General features: G+C 43.5%; 2 protein-coding genes across 2 annotated transcripts; one reads left to right on the plus strand and one right to left on the minus strand.

The window, feature by feature from the left end:
• Window positions 1-277: 277 nt before the first annotated feature.
• Window positions 278-6264, minus strand: LOC149356718 (sterile alpha motif domain-containing protein 3-like). Its single transcript, XM_089577813.1, has 7 exons — window positions 6248-6264; window positions 5737-5824; window positions 4730-4891; window positions 3919-4131; window positions 1566-1737; window positions 1005-1088; window positions 278-564 (listed from the first exon to the last, which is right to left on the minus strand). Exons 1-7 carry the CDS (start codon window positions 6262-6264, stop codon window positions 278-280), a joined length of 1023 nt encoding a protein of 340 aa, XP_089433939.1.
• A 5216-nt stretch (window positions 6265-11480) lies between these two features.
• LOC149356719 (uncharacterized) lies at window positions 11481-15549 on the plus strand. Its single transcript, XM_089576420.1, has 2 exons — window positions 11481-13013; window positions 15532-15549. The coding sequence occupies exons 1-2, from the start codon at window positions 11481-11483 to the stop codon at window positions 15547-15549; spliced, it is 1551 nt and encodes a 516-aa protein (XP_089432546.1).
• The last annotated feature ends 876 nt before the right edge of the window (window positions 15550-16425 follow it).

The raw sequence follows: 16425 nt of genomic DNA on the forward strand, positions 1-16425 counted from the left end.
TGACGTCGAAAGTAGTTTTTTAAACAACAAAGCTATGCTTAGCGAAAACCGAAGGAGCTTCAAGTTCAAAATCTGAGAATGTGCTTTATTGTCGCGTGATTCAATTGAGGACAGCGTACGCTCCGTGCTTGACTGACAAATCCTGTACTAATAAATAAAAAAGTATAATTAAAAACGTCTATTTTTGCTTTATAGCGCCTATTTCAATATTTTTTAGAGCCTAGATGCCTGCCTATTTGCGAGGATCTTTAATGCCTAAATTTCCGGGACCTATTAATTACACACTTTTTGCAACTTTATTGAGAAATTTCGTTGCCACCACCCTTGGTGTGCTCAGTGTGAGCCCAAGAAAAAGGCGCTCTAACATTACAAGGGTGTTGAACAACTTCCGGTTGTACTGGACATTAAAGAGCCAGTAGGCCGACGGAACAGCCGCCAGCCCCTCCTCTGCGTTCTTTACAGTAAACAGTTTTTCTCTATCCACCTTGATGTGAAGAAATTCCGCCTCTTCAATGTGCCGTCCCGTAAAAACTATGCAAGGCGTTGCAGGAACGCTCAAGTCCTGTGATGGCAAGACATATTTCATTGTTAGAAACAGGCCACAAGAGATTAATTCAATCCCATCTCTCCATGCTTAAGTCACCCCCTTCGTAAAGTTATCTGTACGTTATACATTTTTTCAGTACAATACAAAGAATGTTAACAGTACAAAATGGCTTCTCTTACATTTACACATGCAATTTTGGTTTGTGTGCAACGTTAATTTTTGGACCCCAACCAGCAGCACTCACAATTATTAGATGACAACTTCATTACCTTTATTTATTTATAATACATTTGCTAACCAAAATAACACCATTACACTAAAGTAACTACATTGATATTAAGCTTCCTCTGTTCATTGCATCACAGTAAAGCTCAGCAACGTCTTAAACCAATGCTTTCAGTAAAGTCCATTAGTTCTACACATGCATTATAGCAGCACAAAATCAAGAAACTTATCTCCTCTCGCACAAACAAAGCTGAGAGCCCGTTCACCTCTTTCACATTTGCAGACAGTATGCGCAAAACTTCGACTGTTAGGATGTCTGCAAAAGCAATACATTTATAGGGAACGCTTCAATGCATTTTTTTAGTATCTTCCTAAAGTTTCCTAAGTATGTGACAACGGCTGTTTAGAAAGTGATTTGCTCTGTAACCTGTGCCCACAAGTAACGGAACATTGCTGCTAGGTTAACAGTATATTATTTATGTCTGCTGCATCTTGAAGGCTATTCTAACGGGTCTTCAGGTATTGTCTAGTGCTTGACACAGTGCAAAACGTTCCTTATTACACATGTAACTCTGCTATATTACAACAGTTTATTTCTGTTCCATACACCAAGCAACATGCCATCAAATTCTTTCCATTCAGGACCAGACACGAGTTGCAAACATCGAAAGAACCAAACCTTTAAACATGGATGAACTCTACTGCTATGCCTATAAGATGAAACCCTGAAAAATAATTTGCTAGAGAGTGTACGTCTTAAATATACCAATAAAGCCTTTGTAACACTACTCACGTCGCGTTCGCAGCCTCTCTGGTGCCATCTTTCCAGCACTTCGGAGAGATTCCATGATGGTAGCTTCGCAAGCAATCAGCTGCATATGTGCTAATTTCACAACTTTGTTGATTCCTTCTGCTATGGTTGCTGAAGGGTTGACCTTTGTCAGTTTCTGAAAGTCGCTGCAAAACTGAAAAAAATATAAAAGTGCTTTACAACAAGACCCCAACACATACAAAGCAGTGATTTTACTTTATAATGGCATCAACTGAATATAAGGCAAGGAACTGACAAATGTGCAGTTCAAACAAGCACTCTGACCACACAAAATACTAACACAACCTTATTTCTGGAGGTGTACTTGGGCCTGAAAACTTTGATTCACACACGAAAGAAAACCAAAAGTTATGGTGCTCACAGTTTAATCTTGGCACAAGCACAGCCTTCATGACACAGCAAATGAGTCTTCTGCCCAAATGCATTTGAGCACTAGCTTCTTCTCTACATCAATGTTTTGGAAGCAGTAGCTGACCGTTTTTTTGTACTACAAAAAACATGAGTTCGTAGAAGAGATGTCAAATCTCAAGAAATTTTGAAAGCTAGGAAAAAGGCAATTTTTTGTTTTCTTCCCCAGAAGAATGCAACAATTGGAAAAAAAACGATAAAAAACATTTTCATTCAACAAACTTATCTTGCAAATCAGAAATAAGTAAAGAATTTTGTTGGCACCAGAGCAAAGCTACTGCAAATCCTTTTCAGGAAAAGTTAGTGGCAATGCATAGAAAGCAGTTGATGCAAAGCACAGCATCAGTCTACCCAGCATGACATTTCAGTGACTAACGTTCGGCCGCCGATTCCAAGGTCGGCAGTTCGACCCCGGCCACTGTGATTGTATTTCATTGGAAGCGAAATGTAAAAACGTCCGTCTGCTATGGGATCGCAGATGACCTAAATTAATTCGGAGCCCTCCAATACCGCGTACTTCAAAGCCCTGACTTGCTTGAGAACATTCAATCTCATAATCAAAAGAGTATACCGGGGGCACTGAAGTCTGCTTTAGTGGAGAAATGCAAAAGCAATGTGCACTACTGCTGTTTCTGTTGGTGCGTTTGTGCAATTTGGTTCGCAGTGGCCACCAAACCGCACACCATTCAGAGCTCCTCCATGGGCCAATCCCCATACTATATGCAGAATTAGTCATTCTCTACTGAACGTTCACAGACGCCGGTAAGAGCTCATGCCACTGCCAGTGCAGTGGTGCAGCAGTTAAGCGAAGCTCCAATGCATTGGCAAGTAGCTCTGCCTGCCACAAGCACCCATACGGATCATGCGACCCATGTTGCTCTCCTACTAGGAGTGCGCACTTTCTGTTCACACACTTGACGCACAGAACACCGCGTAATGAGCCAAGAAATGCTTTCGAATTAAAAAATGGCAGTCATTTCCTCGGCTAGGCGAAGTCAAAACAGCGTGGTAGTTCGAGCTGCTTTTATTGATATGCTTCGTTTTGTTTCGCTTGGTTTTGCATCTTAAAACGTTGCCACGCTGAGGAGTGTAGGGTGTGTCTTCCTTCATGTGCTACAACCCCCACCCCACCTGTTACCGTCCAAGCTTACAACCTGATTACCACCTGCGTGGTGGTTCTTGCTTACTATGTTGTTCGTACCTGCCCGGTGATTACTACTTAGTCACCTGAATGTGTGACATCAGCATAAATTACCCATAGTGCGTCCCCCACTGGAGGTAACGCAGTGAGCCCTGGCTTATGAAACACACAACAGCTAAATGCAGGAACAGCTAGTAGAAGTGTAGTAGAAGTGCTAGCAGAAGTGTAGCAGTAACAAAATTATTGCATCACTATGACGTCATCGCTAGGGGAAAAAAATGTACGCTCATGCACCTTTTCTTGCATTAAGGTTCGAGAGCATGTAGGTACACAACGCTTTGTATGCATTCCCCCGTAGAGCAGCTCAGTGTGCACATTACCGAACTGTGACCAGTTTTTTTTTTCACAGCACAGATAACGTTGGATTCAGGAGTAGCCGACACATGACTGACGTCAGCAGTCGCTTGCTACAAAGACATAGCCACAATGTGGATAGCAGATTCCCAAACAGCTCATTTAGACAAAATTTTATAGTGCATATAGTGTGAGGTGCTACTGTGCAGAAAATTGAGCTTCGAAATTTGGCATTCTTCTTCAATTTTTCAAGTTTTATTCAAGCACTCACGTTTAGTGTGCATCAAAAATTTGTTTTTTGACCAGTCACAGAACCTATATTACTATTTCAACAAATGCTGCCTCACCTAAGAAGCAGCCTAACATAATGTAAATGCTGTCTCTCAAATATAGTAGCAAGAGTTGACTTACCCTTTCAAAGTTCATTAAGTAAGGGTATTTCTCCTTGGCTTCTTGCACTGTATTCGTTGCAAGCTCAGAAATCCTGTGGCGGGAAGTCAGCGCCATCCTTTCCTGTATTTGCCCTTCATCTGGGGAGGCTTTTCGGCACTCGGACAGAAGCCACTCTGTGTGCATGCCGAAGCTGGTTTCGTCCTCCCCAGAAATATTAGCGATTGCAGCAGCCTGAAAGAAAAAACAGCAACATAACCAACTGTGGCATGAATAGACGTGTGCAATGCATATAAACATATACTAATGTTTGAGCAGTATTGTCTAAAAGCTGGTCTCATGTACTGCGCTTTTATGCGATACATCTTCACAAACTGACGACCACCTAGAATTGCATGGGTCACGAAAAAAGCCGAATAGTTGCCTTAACACTTGGCCTTGTTCCCACCTGCTGACTGGCAGCCAACCCACAAAGGACTGTGGCTCAACTTCAAACAACTTTATTAGTGCCCCAAGGGCCCCATTAAAAGGGTAGCCTTGATTTTTGTTACCTTTTTGCTGTTTTTGATTTATGGTTCTTAGCCTGGCCTAATTAAACTGATCCAAAATATTTCAATATCAAATCAATGCATCCAAAATATTTTAACACCAAATCACAACACTACAGAGCCCAAAAATAAACACTAACACTCTGAGCACATATGATCACAGAAAAATGTAAATATTTGAAAGCATTAGCGAATTAAAATTGTGCTCTTTATTAGCTAGCTACATATCATCCTTTTTAATAAAATCGAAATGAAAAAGTATTTTACTGCAGAATGCCCCTCACCAGCTTTTGAACTTTGTGCCGCTCAAGCTCCATTGTAGCTGCTGACTCGCTGAATTTTCTTTGAGCTGCAAACTTTGTGCGGTTCTCTCCTATTCGACCATCACTAGGGAGAACCCTTCGTTGATTTTTAAACCTGTAGCGCAGGGCTACCTTCCAGGAGTCCTGAAAATTTTATGAGCAATAAAATATTACCCACTGCGTTCAAATTCAGACATTTATCAATAAGGAATACGCCGAATCAAATATTCAATACGAATTAGAGCATGCAACTTTGCTGAGCAGTGGCAAAGGAAGCATTCTTTCTATACACTGCAAACGCTATAAAAACTGCAGACTGACGCTTCATCAGACATGCATGCATCTTAAGAAGATATCAAGAGAAAACAACCAAAAAATCTATGGAACTTTCATCATCCACACAAGAGGAGAGGCCTGTGTCAGCACGTCTTCGATCACTCTTGAAGAAGGAACTGCTTTATCTGAACTCTTAAGCTCCTTCGTCTCAGAAATTGTCTCCCACCCTCAGACCTTGTGGTGTCTATAATCTTAGCTCTTTCTGATCGGTATTTATTGTGCATGCAAATAAAACCAACTTCGGTTATTAGTAGTCACTGCATGTTTATCTCGCTTCTGTTGTCTGTGCTTTTGTGCTGCTTTACCTTTGTTTAGTGAACCAGCTAGCCGAAACTGGCATTCATCAGAAGCAAGTGCAGCTGTAGTTACAAGAACAGCGCACATGATAATGACAAGAGAAAAAAGGAAGGCAGGTCAAATGTGCTTCAATGCAGTTTGGCTGCCAACACTGCAGAATGGGAGGGGCTCTTCACTGTGATGGAATATGAATACGACAAGCCGCAAACATGTTGCAATTTCAGTCCACTGAAAGTGCCAACTAAATAATAATGCTGCTACTGTATATTTTAAGCTATGATAAGGAATATTCCCAGAATCACACTATCTAGAATGCTCACAAGAGGCTGCCACCAGTAAAATCACAATATACTTACAGCTCCACTCCCAACGACGTCTCTCAGTTGTGGATATTTCTGAAGCAACTGTGAAGTGACTGCTGTGTAAAAATTACGAGTTGGGAACCTGAAAAATATTGACAAAGTTAACGTTACTGTAGCCCACAAAGATAGTTTATGGCTTTACCTCTAATGCACCGACCACATAAAATATTAGCATAAGCGTGTTTTCGCAGTCCACTTCTCTGAATTTGCCGAGACAGTGCGTACTCTAGCACAAATTAGCCCGAAAAATTTGGCTACTAATTACAAGATCATGAAAATTTTTTATGAATTACCCCAGTTTTTAAACTACCGAACCTGTAGTTATCGAGGTTTTACTCATTCTCCCAAAGAACAGAAAGAAATTTAGAAACCTGGTGGCTACATTTGTGCACATTACTTATGATAGCAAGAATTTTGCAAAATATATCATTTCGTTCCCATTGATCTTAACTCAGCAGTGATTGGAAACCTCACAGTTGCCAAAACTAGAGGGTAATTTACTTACAGCGTGCTTTTCTTCATTTCTTAGAACAGCAAACTGACAATTTTTTTGAAAGCTGCCAAAGAAAGTGGGCTGCCATTGGTGATGCTGTCATGGAGGCCTCCAAGAGATGGCAACTTGAAGTTGTGGCCATCGTCATCCGAGTGAGAAGGCCTACAAGAAAGCTGCAGTTTAGAGCTCAGTTCTCAACAGATTGCTACAGGAACAAAGTATCTGTGCCTTCCATCACCAACGGGCTTGCAGGGAAAAAATATTCACATTGGCTGTACTACTGCACCCTAATTGTGCGCCTTCTGTGTAAGATTTAGTAACATAATGTCTGTGCCAGCGAATCCCAGCACTAAATTCACTGTCAAGGTTCCAGAACTAGTTTAGTATATACATTAGGAGGCATTGAAATGCATAAGATCAGTAATGAACATTCTCATGGATTTGTTGGATAGGATTCTAAGGTTAGCCACTATTCTAAATGCAACAAAAGCCCATACTGGATGCCTATGTTAAGCGCGTTGTGCTTCAGAATATTTATGACGCTTGGACTCTAAAAATCTTAATGTTCAAAGCCAGTGTTATGATGAGGAAAGCAGAATTACATCCAAGCAGAATCTTGGTAATACAATCACATCTGTAACAAATTTCGATACGATTCGAAATCGTAAAAGTTCATACCACAAGTGTAGTGTGTATGAATTTTAAAATCTGAGGTGTAGAGAAGTCTTACTTGAAACTGTGGCAATAAAACATGGGAGCGGTGAATGCGCCAGTGAGCAATAAGCATTATCCTGACATCAGCACCGCCATGACTGCTAGTTGAAGAGTGCACACTGCAAGCACCGATAAAGTGGGCAGCAGACAAATGTCGTTAGCCATAGCGGATAGGTGTAGTTTCACTTCCCATGCTACAGTGTATTGTTCATTTGTTTCTGAACTCTCTTTTCCTCCTCCCCTCTCCAGCACAGAGTAGCAGGTTAATATATAGACATGTCCATCAGGCCGACTTCTCTGCCTTTATACACTTAATAAATTTTTCTTTACAACATGGTTAAAAGGCAAAACAAATATTTTGCGATCCTGTGAGGCTCATTATTGAGATTGTACTGTACCACTCAATTCAATGCACTTACAGATTGAAGGACACATCAAGGCCATTTTCGTGGTGATCTCCGCCACTGGCCAGAGTCCTGTTTCCGTGCTCATCTCCGCCACTGGCCAGAGTCCTGTCAGACACAGTGGGCTGCAAGAAAAATCCAATAGCTCATTCATCAATTCGAAACTGAGTTGTGATTTCATTGACTACACAGCTACTAAATCAATTTACCTCTGAAGATGTCGGTGCACACTGCTGCTCACTGACATGTGCACGTAGCTGAATTTTGGACAAATCTGGGATACTGTCCTCAGCAGAAAGGTTGACGTATTCGTCAAACGTCTTGTCCAAAATCTGGAAATGGCAAATAACAACTGGTTTTTATACTGTGCACGAATCTCAGGAAACTCCATGCAAGACAAGTTGGTGCGGCGAGGACTGCCGTCACTGCCTCCGTTGCCTAGTGCAGCAAAACAAAGTGAATGTGCAACCGCTGAGCTATGCATTCAGATTAGAAAACATACCAGTAATGTGCCCTAAATTTATTCTGACATGAGCAAAATCACTAATATGCATTTGCATGGTGAGTGATCCTCCACCGACCCCTAAAAAAATCAGCACAGTGGATGAAGTGCTTGTACTGGCATGAAATGCATTTCACTCTTGTGTGTACTCGCATGTAGCCCCCCAAGAAGTGTTTTAGCCTCTTGTTACTGACAAGCATAGATCTATTTTCTTTTTTTTTCTCGGCTATGCTTCACAGCCAGCCGCGGCAAATGGAATATTATGCCTATTGCGGACTGTGCAAGGCAGCGGCGATGTAGCTAGGCTGCACGGCGCGACTGCTAAGACGAAGCCAGAACAAGGAGGCGCAGCAACATGGCAAAGGGCTAACGTGTACAGTCCGAGAGTGACTGCCTGATTAGTCAAACTACATATAAGTACCATCTCCGGGCGAAAAGGACAATTTTGGAAGACTGGGAAAATAAGCTACGAGAAGAAAGACATGGACAAAACGCTTCGACGGCAACGCCTCGTAGCTGGCCGCCGTCGCCCTGAGGTTCATGCACATAGGTTTCGGCCGCAAAGCCCGAAACGCGACTGTTACTGTTACTTACAGTAACATAAACCATCGCCAGAAATAATAGCACAGCTCAGCAGTGCCACTTCTCGTAAGGCCATAGTAAAAATAATAACTGCTGCATGTAATCCTTACACATAAGTTGCGCAAAAGAACACGAAGGAAGAGTGCAAAATGCGCCATGTGCTCTTACACAAACAAATGTAAAAGCTCGGCCAGCAGTTGCCAAGCGGAACACGACGCGAACCAGGCGCGAAACATATATTCCACTGCAAAATGTATAGCTCTCGTCCTCACGTGCCATGCCATGCCTCTCTTAGCGATGTAAACACCATCCGGATTCGAACATCTGGCGAAAAGCCTCTTATCGGCTGCCACCGCGATGGCTGTTGAGTCGGCTGTTGACCCACAAGACGCGAGCTCGATCTCTGCCGCGGCGGTCGCATTTCGATGGAGGCGATATGCTAGTGGCTCGTGTATTGTGCGATGTCAGTGCGCGTTAAATGAGCCACAGGTGGTCGAAACTGTCCGCGGACCTCCACTATGGAGTCCCTCAAAAACTCGGTCGCTCTGGGACGTTAAACTCCATACACCGCCAACATATAGACCTTTGCATCGGGCGAGGGAGTTGTCGAAAAGCCTCCTCTCTGGACTGTCGGAAACCGGTTTCGCCGCCGCTTCCACCGTGCTAGCGAGGGGTGCTCACGACAGTCCAGTGAACAATATGGCAGCGCCCAGGGAGCCCTTATTGCAAAGGTGTATAGAGTGCAGCTGAAAACAAGCAAAGGAACACACGTGCACTTGCCTGGAACGAGCATGACGCCAGGTCCAATTTGCCGCCCAGAACCGGGCACGCGCACACTGCGTCTTTAAGTGCGCTGAGGGTGTCGCCCTGAAGCGTGTACGTTCTTGCCGCACCAAGGTGAGGTACGTTAACTAGGCAACGCGGCATCGCGGGGCAGAATCGTACACACGCGGTTGCACGCACTTCCAAACAGCAGGCTCTGACAGATGCAGCAACCTGTTGCAGCGGCGACGGCACCAAGAAGAAAACAACACCATGTGACCGTAGCAAAACAAGAGGTAGTCGCGAAACTTCTCACACACAGCATGCAAAGAATATTAGCAAATTAAATAAACTTGAAAATATTAGGACTACACCGATGTTTATGCCATCTATAGCTAAAACAAAAAAACACAACTGCGCAGTTTTTGCGGCAAATTGCATTAAGTGTTTCACAAATCCGTCCATAGGTGTCGCAACAACCTTAAAGTTTTAAAATTGATAGAGAACTATGGAACTAGTTTGAGTCTTTACTGAGAGGACTAAGACTCCCAATAGGCCTTGCGAAAGCGAGCGTGGCCAGGGCGAGGGCCTCTCCCGGGTTTTCCTTCCTACATGCTTGCGTTCTTTTTGTTCTCGAAAGGCCGATCATGGGTTGGTGCGTTGCTCTTGGGCAGTGTCGTCGGTGTATTAAGGCTCAAACTGCGCAGGCGGACTTGCAAAGCTAAGACGATCCGAGCAGTATCGCCTTAGAAGGGATACAACTAAGGTAAGCATCGTGAAAGTCAACTTTTGCTCCTATTTGCGTTGAAGCCATTTCGTACGACCGCAGAGTTACCGTGTTTACTTGCATATTGGTCAATTTGGTCACATTCTTCATCGTCATAAATAGCACAACCGTGCGAGGCATGCTATAGGTGGGTGTTTATTGCTTTCCATGGCCTGTGGTTCCACCCCCCCCCCCCCATCTCCCCTTCCCCCTCCCGACTCCGCGTTTCCCGCGACGACGCCAACGACGCCCCGAAAGCGCGCTTCAGCGAGCGCCTTCTTCCCCGCTGCCGTTGGGCCGAGAGTAGGGAAGTGCCGCCTGCTTTGTGGGATAAGCGGCAGTCGCCCGAACCGGGGACTTTCAACCTGCATGCCACGGTGGCTCAGTGGTTAGGGCGCTTGGCTACTGAGCTGGAGTACGCGGGTTCGAACCCGACCGCGGGGGCAGCGTCTCGATGGAGGCGAAACGCAAAAGGCGTCCGTGTACTGTGCGATGTCAGTGCACGTTAAAGATCCCCAGGTGGTCGAAATTATTTAGACCTCCACTACGACACCTTTCCTTTTTCAGTACCTCCTTCCTCCCTTCCCTTACAGTGCGGTTCAGGTGTCCACCGATATATGCAAGACAGATACTGCTACCTTTCCTCAAAAAACAACCAACCAACCTGATTGATAGCAGCCTGAAAATTCATGGAGCAGCTTCACTGAGGGTCCCACCTTTCCGTTTCCATGTTTGTAGCCAGTTTGGCTGAACAAGAGAGTTTCAACAGTGTGAGTTAAGAAAAAAAGAAAAAGTCAGGTCTGCCTGTATGCGAGTAAATAGGGTAGTAAGTAAAGAATTTTGCTATATTGCAGCATGGAAAAACCAAACAGTAATGTAAATTATGCATGTTCTGTTAATTTTATTTTTGTGTTCATGTGCTAGCATACAATGCTCATGTGAGGTTGAGTGTTACCTCAGTCATGTTGTGCAGAATTTGGTTATTTGTATGACAGCTGTGAATTTTGTCAGCAGACTATTACTACATGCATATAAAGGAAGTTGGCCATTATTGCAACTAAGGAAAACATAGCCAGATGTTTTTCTTAATTTTTGTTTTGGTGAATGGAAATATGTGGTGTAATAATTTTGCACCTCAAAAATAATTGCTTGGAAGGTAGAAGAAAAGATAATCACGTGCTGTTGGTAGGAGCTCAGCACATGGCCTCCTTATTCAGCGAATGTCGCGGGAAATGTTTGCTTGTCTTTTTTTGCTCTATGAGGCATTTACAAAAATGACGATGTGATTAGCACTCGCACACAGCGGCTTGCTCATGGTTCCAAAAACAATTTCAGCTGATAACAGAATTCTTTTTGTATTGCAACACCATAAATTCATCCATGAAAATGATTTGCTTTCATGGAGATTTCTAATCCATTCCACAAAACGGACCGGTGTTTACATTGATAACTCTTTTTGATGGGCAGTAAAAGCCATGAAAATTTTTTGTTTAAACCAATCATTTGTGTTTTCAGATGCCAGGAATCCGCTTCTTTCGTTTTCCACGATGTGCCTGCCACCAATTCTCCTTAAAGACACTCTTTAGGCACCTGCGCACTGCCCATGGCCATGAGACAAATTGGGTGTGTGGCTTGAGTGGCTGCATGCAAACGTTTCGCCACTTCTTTTTCTGCAAGAAGCATGTATACCGAAAACATGCTTCTTGCTTGGGAGGAATATGCTCCCGTGGCATTGTGCAGGCGGCGATGGCACGAAGTGGTACAAATGCAGCACCTGACGTGCCTCCAGATCATGAAGAACCCTTAGGCGGGGAGGCTGAACAGCATGACTCCAGTTCAAGTGACTTTGGTTATCAACTGGCAAAGCTACTTTTCAAGTGGAAGGAAGGAAGGCGGCTACCTGAATCCACTGTGCATGAGTTAGCCAACGATATTATTGATTTCGTGGAAACCATTGCAGACCACCAGCACACACAACATCAAGACGGGCCAGCCATCAGCGTAAAAGAAATTTGCGAGCAGCAACTTGACCAGCTGCGTACAAAATCTGGCCGAACAACCTATTGGAAGGCGCATTTTCCACTTGTTGAATCCCGTACGGTAGTGTTGCATGGAAGTGACACCATGGAATACGTTCCTCTCTGTGAAGTGCTCAAGTGCATTCTTGAACGTTCAGAACTTCCAAATGAGTTCAGCATTGACTCCTGTACAGATGGTTTTATGCATTCAGTATTTGATGGAAGTGCTTTTCAAAACCATGAGTATTTTGCAGGCAATACAAGTAAACTTTGTTTGCAATTGTACAGTGATGAGTTCGAAGTCTGCAACCCACTGGGCAGCAAGAGGGGAAAGCATAAAATGACAGCTGTCTACTTCTCAGTGCTAAATTTTCATGCAAAGTTGCGGTCAGCACTGTCAGGTATTCACCTCATACTACTTGTCAAAGATAAACACATAGCCACTTATGGATTTTCTAAAATTCTTGAGCCATTCATCACAGATATCAGGACACTAGCAAATCACGGCATAACTGTGAACGGAAACCTTGTAAAGGGATCTGTCTTCATTTTCACTGGTGACAATTTACCTAGCCATAGAATTGGAGGCTTCAAATGTACATTCAGTCAAGGAAGAATTTGTAGGTACTGCATGGCTCTGCGGACCGAAACTGACTATAAACATTTGGAAGGTGATTTTGCGCTTCGCTCACCTCAAGGGCACAAGCACCACTTGAGTATGCTGAGCGCAGGGCTGCCGACTCTGCCATTGTATGGGGTCAAGGCGCCATGTGCTCTTTCGTGCCCTGGCTTTGATCCGACACAACACCTTCCACCAGATATAATGCATGACCTTCATGAAGGGGTCCTACCATTTGCTCTGCGGCATATAATATCATCATTAATTGAAAAACGGTTCTTTTCACTCACTGATTTGAACAAAAGCATTTCAGAATGGGTTTATGATCCACATGACATCCGCAACAAACCAGAGCCCATTGCTAAGCCATATCTTCAAGGAAAAGCAGTTTTAAAGGGGTCGGCAACACAAGTATTTTGCCTCTTTCGCTACCTAACCTTTTTTGTTGGGGATAGCGTTCCTTCAGACAGTGCAGTTTGGCAGCTTTACCTACTTCTCCGAGAAATTGTTGATGTCGTCATGAGCCACAAAATTCCTGCTTCACATATTGCCTACTTGCAAAGGAAGATTCATTTTTTTTTGTCTTGACTTTAAGGAATTGTTTCCATCAGCATCACTTCCGTGTAGAATGCACTACCTTATACACTACCCTTCATATATAGAGAAATTTGGACCATTAAGCCTGCTATGGGCTATGCGGTTCGAAGCCAAGCACCAGTATTTTAAAGATATTGCTAGAAAAATACGGAACCGGAAGAATCTCTCTCACAGTCTTGCAATGAGGCACCAGTTCTTGCAGAGTTTTTTATTTGCTGCAGGTGATGACAATATTCCCCGTAATATAGGCGTGAAGAGTGTGCTGTATGAGCATCTTCCTGGCTGTGTTAAAGAGTTCATAACTGAGAATAACCTTGAATCCACGAACACATTGGTTGTCAAATCTGTGATTGTTGATGGCAGGACATACAGTGCAGGATGCTGCCTTGTCAGAAGTGTTCCAGAAGATAGTCTCCCAGAATTTTTACTTGTGTGTCAACTATTTTATGTGAACAAGGTGTTATTGGTTATGGCTAAACTGCTCGAGACTGTCTGTTTTGATGAGCATTTCCATGTATATGTTGTCAGTCCTGTTGAAGAGTACAGTGTTCTGATTTCATTTTCAGAGTTTGACATAGAGCCGTTGTACATGCGGGAACACAGGGATGAGAAACTTCTAGAAGCAAGAAAAAAATCGGTCCCTGTGATTCCCTACATGCATAAGGTTTCCCATGGCATTAAAAAAGTAGCAAGCAAACATCAGGTGCAGGTTGTGTTCTCGGCCCCATCAAAGTTGTCAAAAATTTGCACTATGTCAAAACCTGAGAAGAAACGACCGGTTTGCCCTATTAAACATCAAAAACAGTTCACGAAATGCAGATCACAAGTGGTATATCAGATTCCTCTAAGCTGTGGTCTTGTGTACATAGGGCAAACCGGTCGATGTTTTAATGAACGGGCCAGCGAACACATGCGGAATGTGCGCCAACAACATGGAAGTTTCCTTGCTGACCACTGCAAGACTTGCAAAGGGTGTAGTCCGGATTTGAGCAAAACAGTTTTTTTGAAGAGCGGTAAAGACAGATTTGAGCGGGAAGTAGTGGAGGCATTTTTTATTAAGAAAGCGGGAAGCGCATGCGTGAGTAGGCCTTCAATTTCAATTAGTGACGCTGAGGTGGCTTTTCTCGAAGGCTGTCTTTAGATTTTACGTTTTATCTTTGACGCTGGGAGGTTTTCTCAATGATTTTGACGCTAGAAATAGTTCATTGACGCTGGGAGGTTTCCCCGAAGGTTTACGTTTTCATGTCCACCAAAAATTTTCCGCGTTTGTTGTTGGTCATTCTTTCATTATCACAATTTGTGTTAAATCAGGATTGTTGAGTTTGCGCTCTGGTTGCCTTGTTCAAGCGTTTGTATTTCTTTTCAGAAAGAATTGCTTTCATGTGGGTTGCGCGCTCTTCTAATCTCGAGACTTATAAAATAAGGAAAATGTTATCATGTGTATAGTGCAGAATGCATATCTGTCTGTAATAGTTGCGCCTACTTCCGGTGTTAGGACTTTTGATGACAATTTCGTTTTGATGTGTGATAGGCTTGCGAGATATGGCTGGGGTGATGCATAAAATGTAGGGGTCTGGTGCAATAAACTTCAGTTGCAAGTTGGCGCCCGTCCTGTTGTGTTCGTGTCTCCTTTGTCTTTGTTGTTTTCGCGCCGTCCGAACTACTTTCAAAATATGAACCAACTAGCCCAAATCAAAGTACTTCTGGAACACAAGGGCCGGAGTGTTGTAAACACTCGCCATTCATTGTTTTGAGTCTTAATGCAACAGGACTTGCTTAAGCAAAACTACAACATTGAACTGTATTGTCTAACTTCATTTGTTATGCACACTTGTAATTGCTTGCATCCTACTAGTTTTCAGGTGACAACTGTTTTTGTGAGTCATTCACAAAACTTCACTAATGACATTGCGTGCAATAATGACAGATGTCAGCTTTGTTAGATTTTGGGAACCTATGAAATCGGAAGCAGAAGTTGTACTGTCCACTGTGCAAACATTTATCGCTTGTATTTGCTGCTACTATAAATTACATGAGTAATATGTACACATAATCGCTATGCATTTTCAACAATAAGGAATGACAAAGCAAACTAGCATTTTGCAAGGCAAATAAATATGTATTCTGTACAAAGGATATTGGCTGTATTTCTCGCCTTGTTATTCGTTTAGATATTTGGTTATATCTTGGTTATATCTATGTGTACATTAATAAATATACTCAGTTCCACGTACACCCTGTTCAGCACTTCAGCACCCATTAGTTGTAGCACCCTTCTTGCTCCCTCGTTTACACCCTTCTGGTAAATGCACCCTTTGCTTCCTGCTCGTAGGGTGCTGCAGCTCAATAGGGTGCTCAAAGGGTGTGAAATAGGGTGTAAATTTATGGCGCACCCTTTTTTGCACCCTTAAGGGTGAGAAATTGTTTAGTGTGTAGTACTCGCAATAGTTTAGGGATCCGCGTGTGCGCAGCCACCCATGGCAATTGCCCAAAATGTCTCAACGTGCATGCTTCATTGACCGGTAGCAGCTGGATGATAAGGCAGCGCTGCAATAATTATTTCTACTGCGCCAGCACTAAATCCCCCTATGTCATATTTCGCCAATGTTTTTCAGTCCGAAGCATTTGGCCTGTGGGCCACCTGCCAATCGGGTTGCGGGCAACCTGCAAGCAGGCGTTACGGCCAACTATGCTAAACATGCTCTGGCAAACACTCTATAGCCACGATTGGGCTTCAAAAACGCGGCGGCGCGATTAGAGCAGCTTCGCTGGCCACTGCAGTAGACCTCTGCGTTGTCGCCGCAGCCGAACTTCCCACGTGCTCAACTGTTAGTCTGTCGCGCTGTGCTCTGGACGTCAACGTCTTCATCAACTACCATCCATTCGGAGCCCCGAACCAGAGACTGAACCGAAGAGCGAGCACACCTAATTGCCATTTGGTCAAACCACGCTAAATCGTCGGTCATTTTTTTCCGAGAACACGCTTCCTGTATGACTTTAGTGCCCGATAGTGCTTTCCGGTTTGAAGATTCAGTTAGAAAAAATTGGCTGTGGCTTAGCTAAAGTTAAGCCTGGAATCTCTAAGCGAAAAGCTGCGGCGATAATCGTGGTTTAGCTTAAGGTTATACTTACGGTTACACTTAGGGTATCGCTTTCTGGCTTTTCCCAAACGTACTGTCTTATGTATACAAAGTTTGTACGGAGGCGGAGGAGACGCGCGTGTAGT

Source organism: Amblyomma mixtum, chromosome 3, assembly GCF_055824585.1.
Source record: "Amblyomma mixtum isolate Tamu chromosome 3, ASM5582458v1, whole genome shotgun sequence".
In the NCBI taxonomy this organism is placed as follows: Eukaryota; Metazoa; Arthropoda; class Arachnida; order Ixodida; family Ixodidae; genus Amblyomma; species Amblyomma mixtum.

What these genes read in the sequence shown, in the direction of transcription:
- LOC149356718 (XM_089577813.1), bottom strand. An exon ending in GGCACAAAGTTCAAAAGCTG is followed by an intron (nt 4,132 to 4,729) that starts GTGAGGGGCATT and finishes TTTTTCTTTCAG; the next exon opens with GCTGCTGCAATCGCTAATAT. An exon ending in ACTTAATGAACTTTGAAAGG is followed by an intron (nt 1,738 to 3,918) that starts GTAAGTCAACTC and finishes TATTTTTTTCAG; the next exon opens with TTTTGCAGCGACTTTCAGAA.
- LOC149356719 (XM_089576420.1), top strand. Translation starts at nt 11,481, where the DNA reads ATGCCAGGAATCCGCTTCTTTCGTTTTCCACGATGTGCCTGCCACCAA.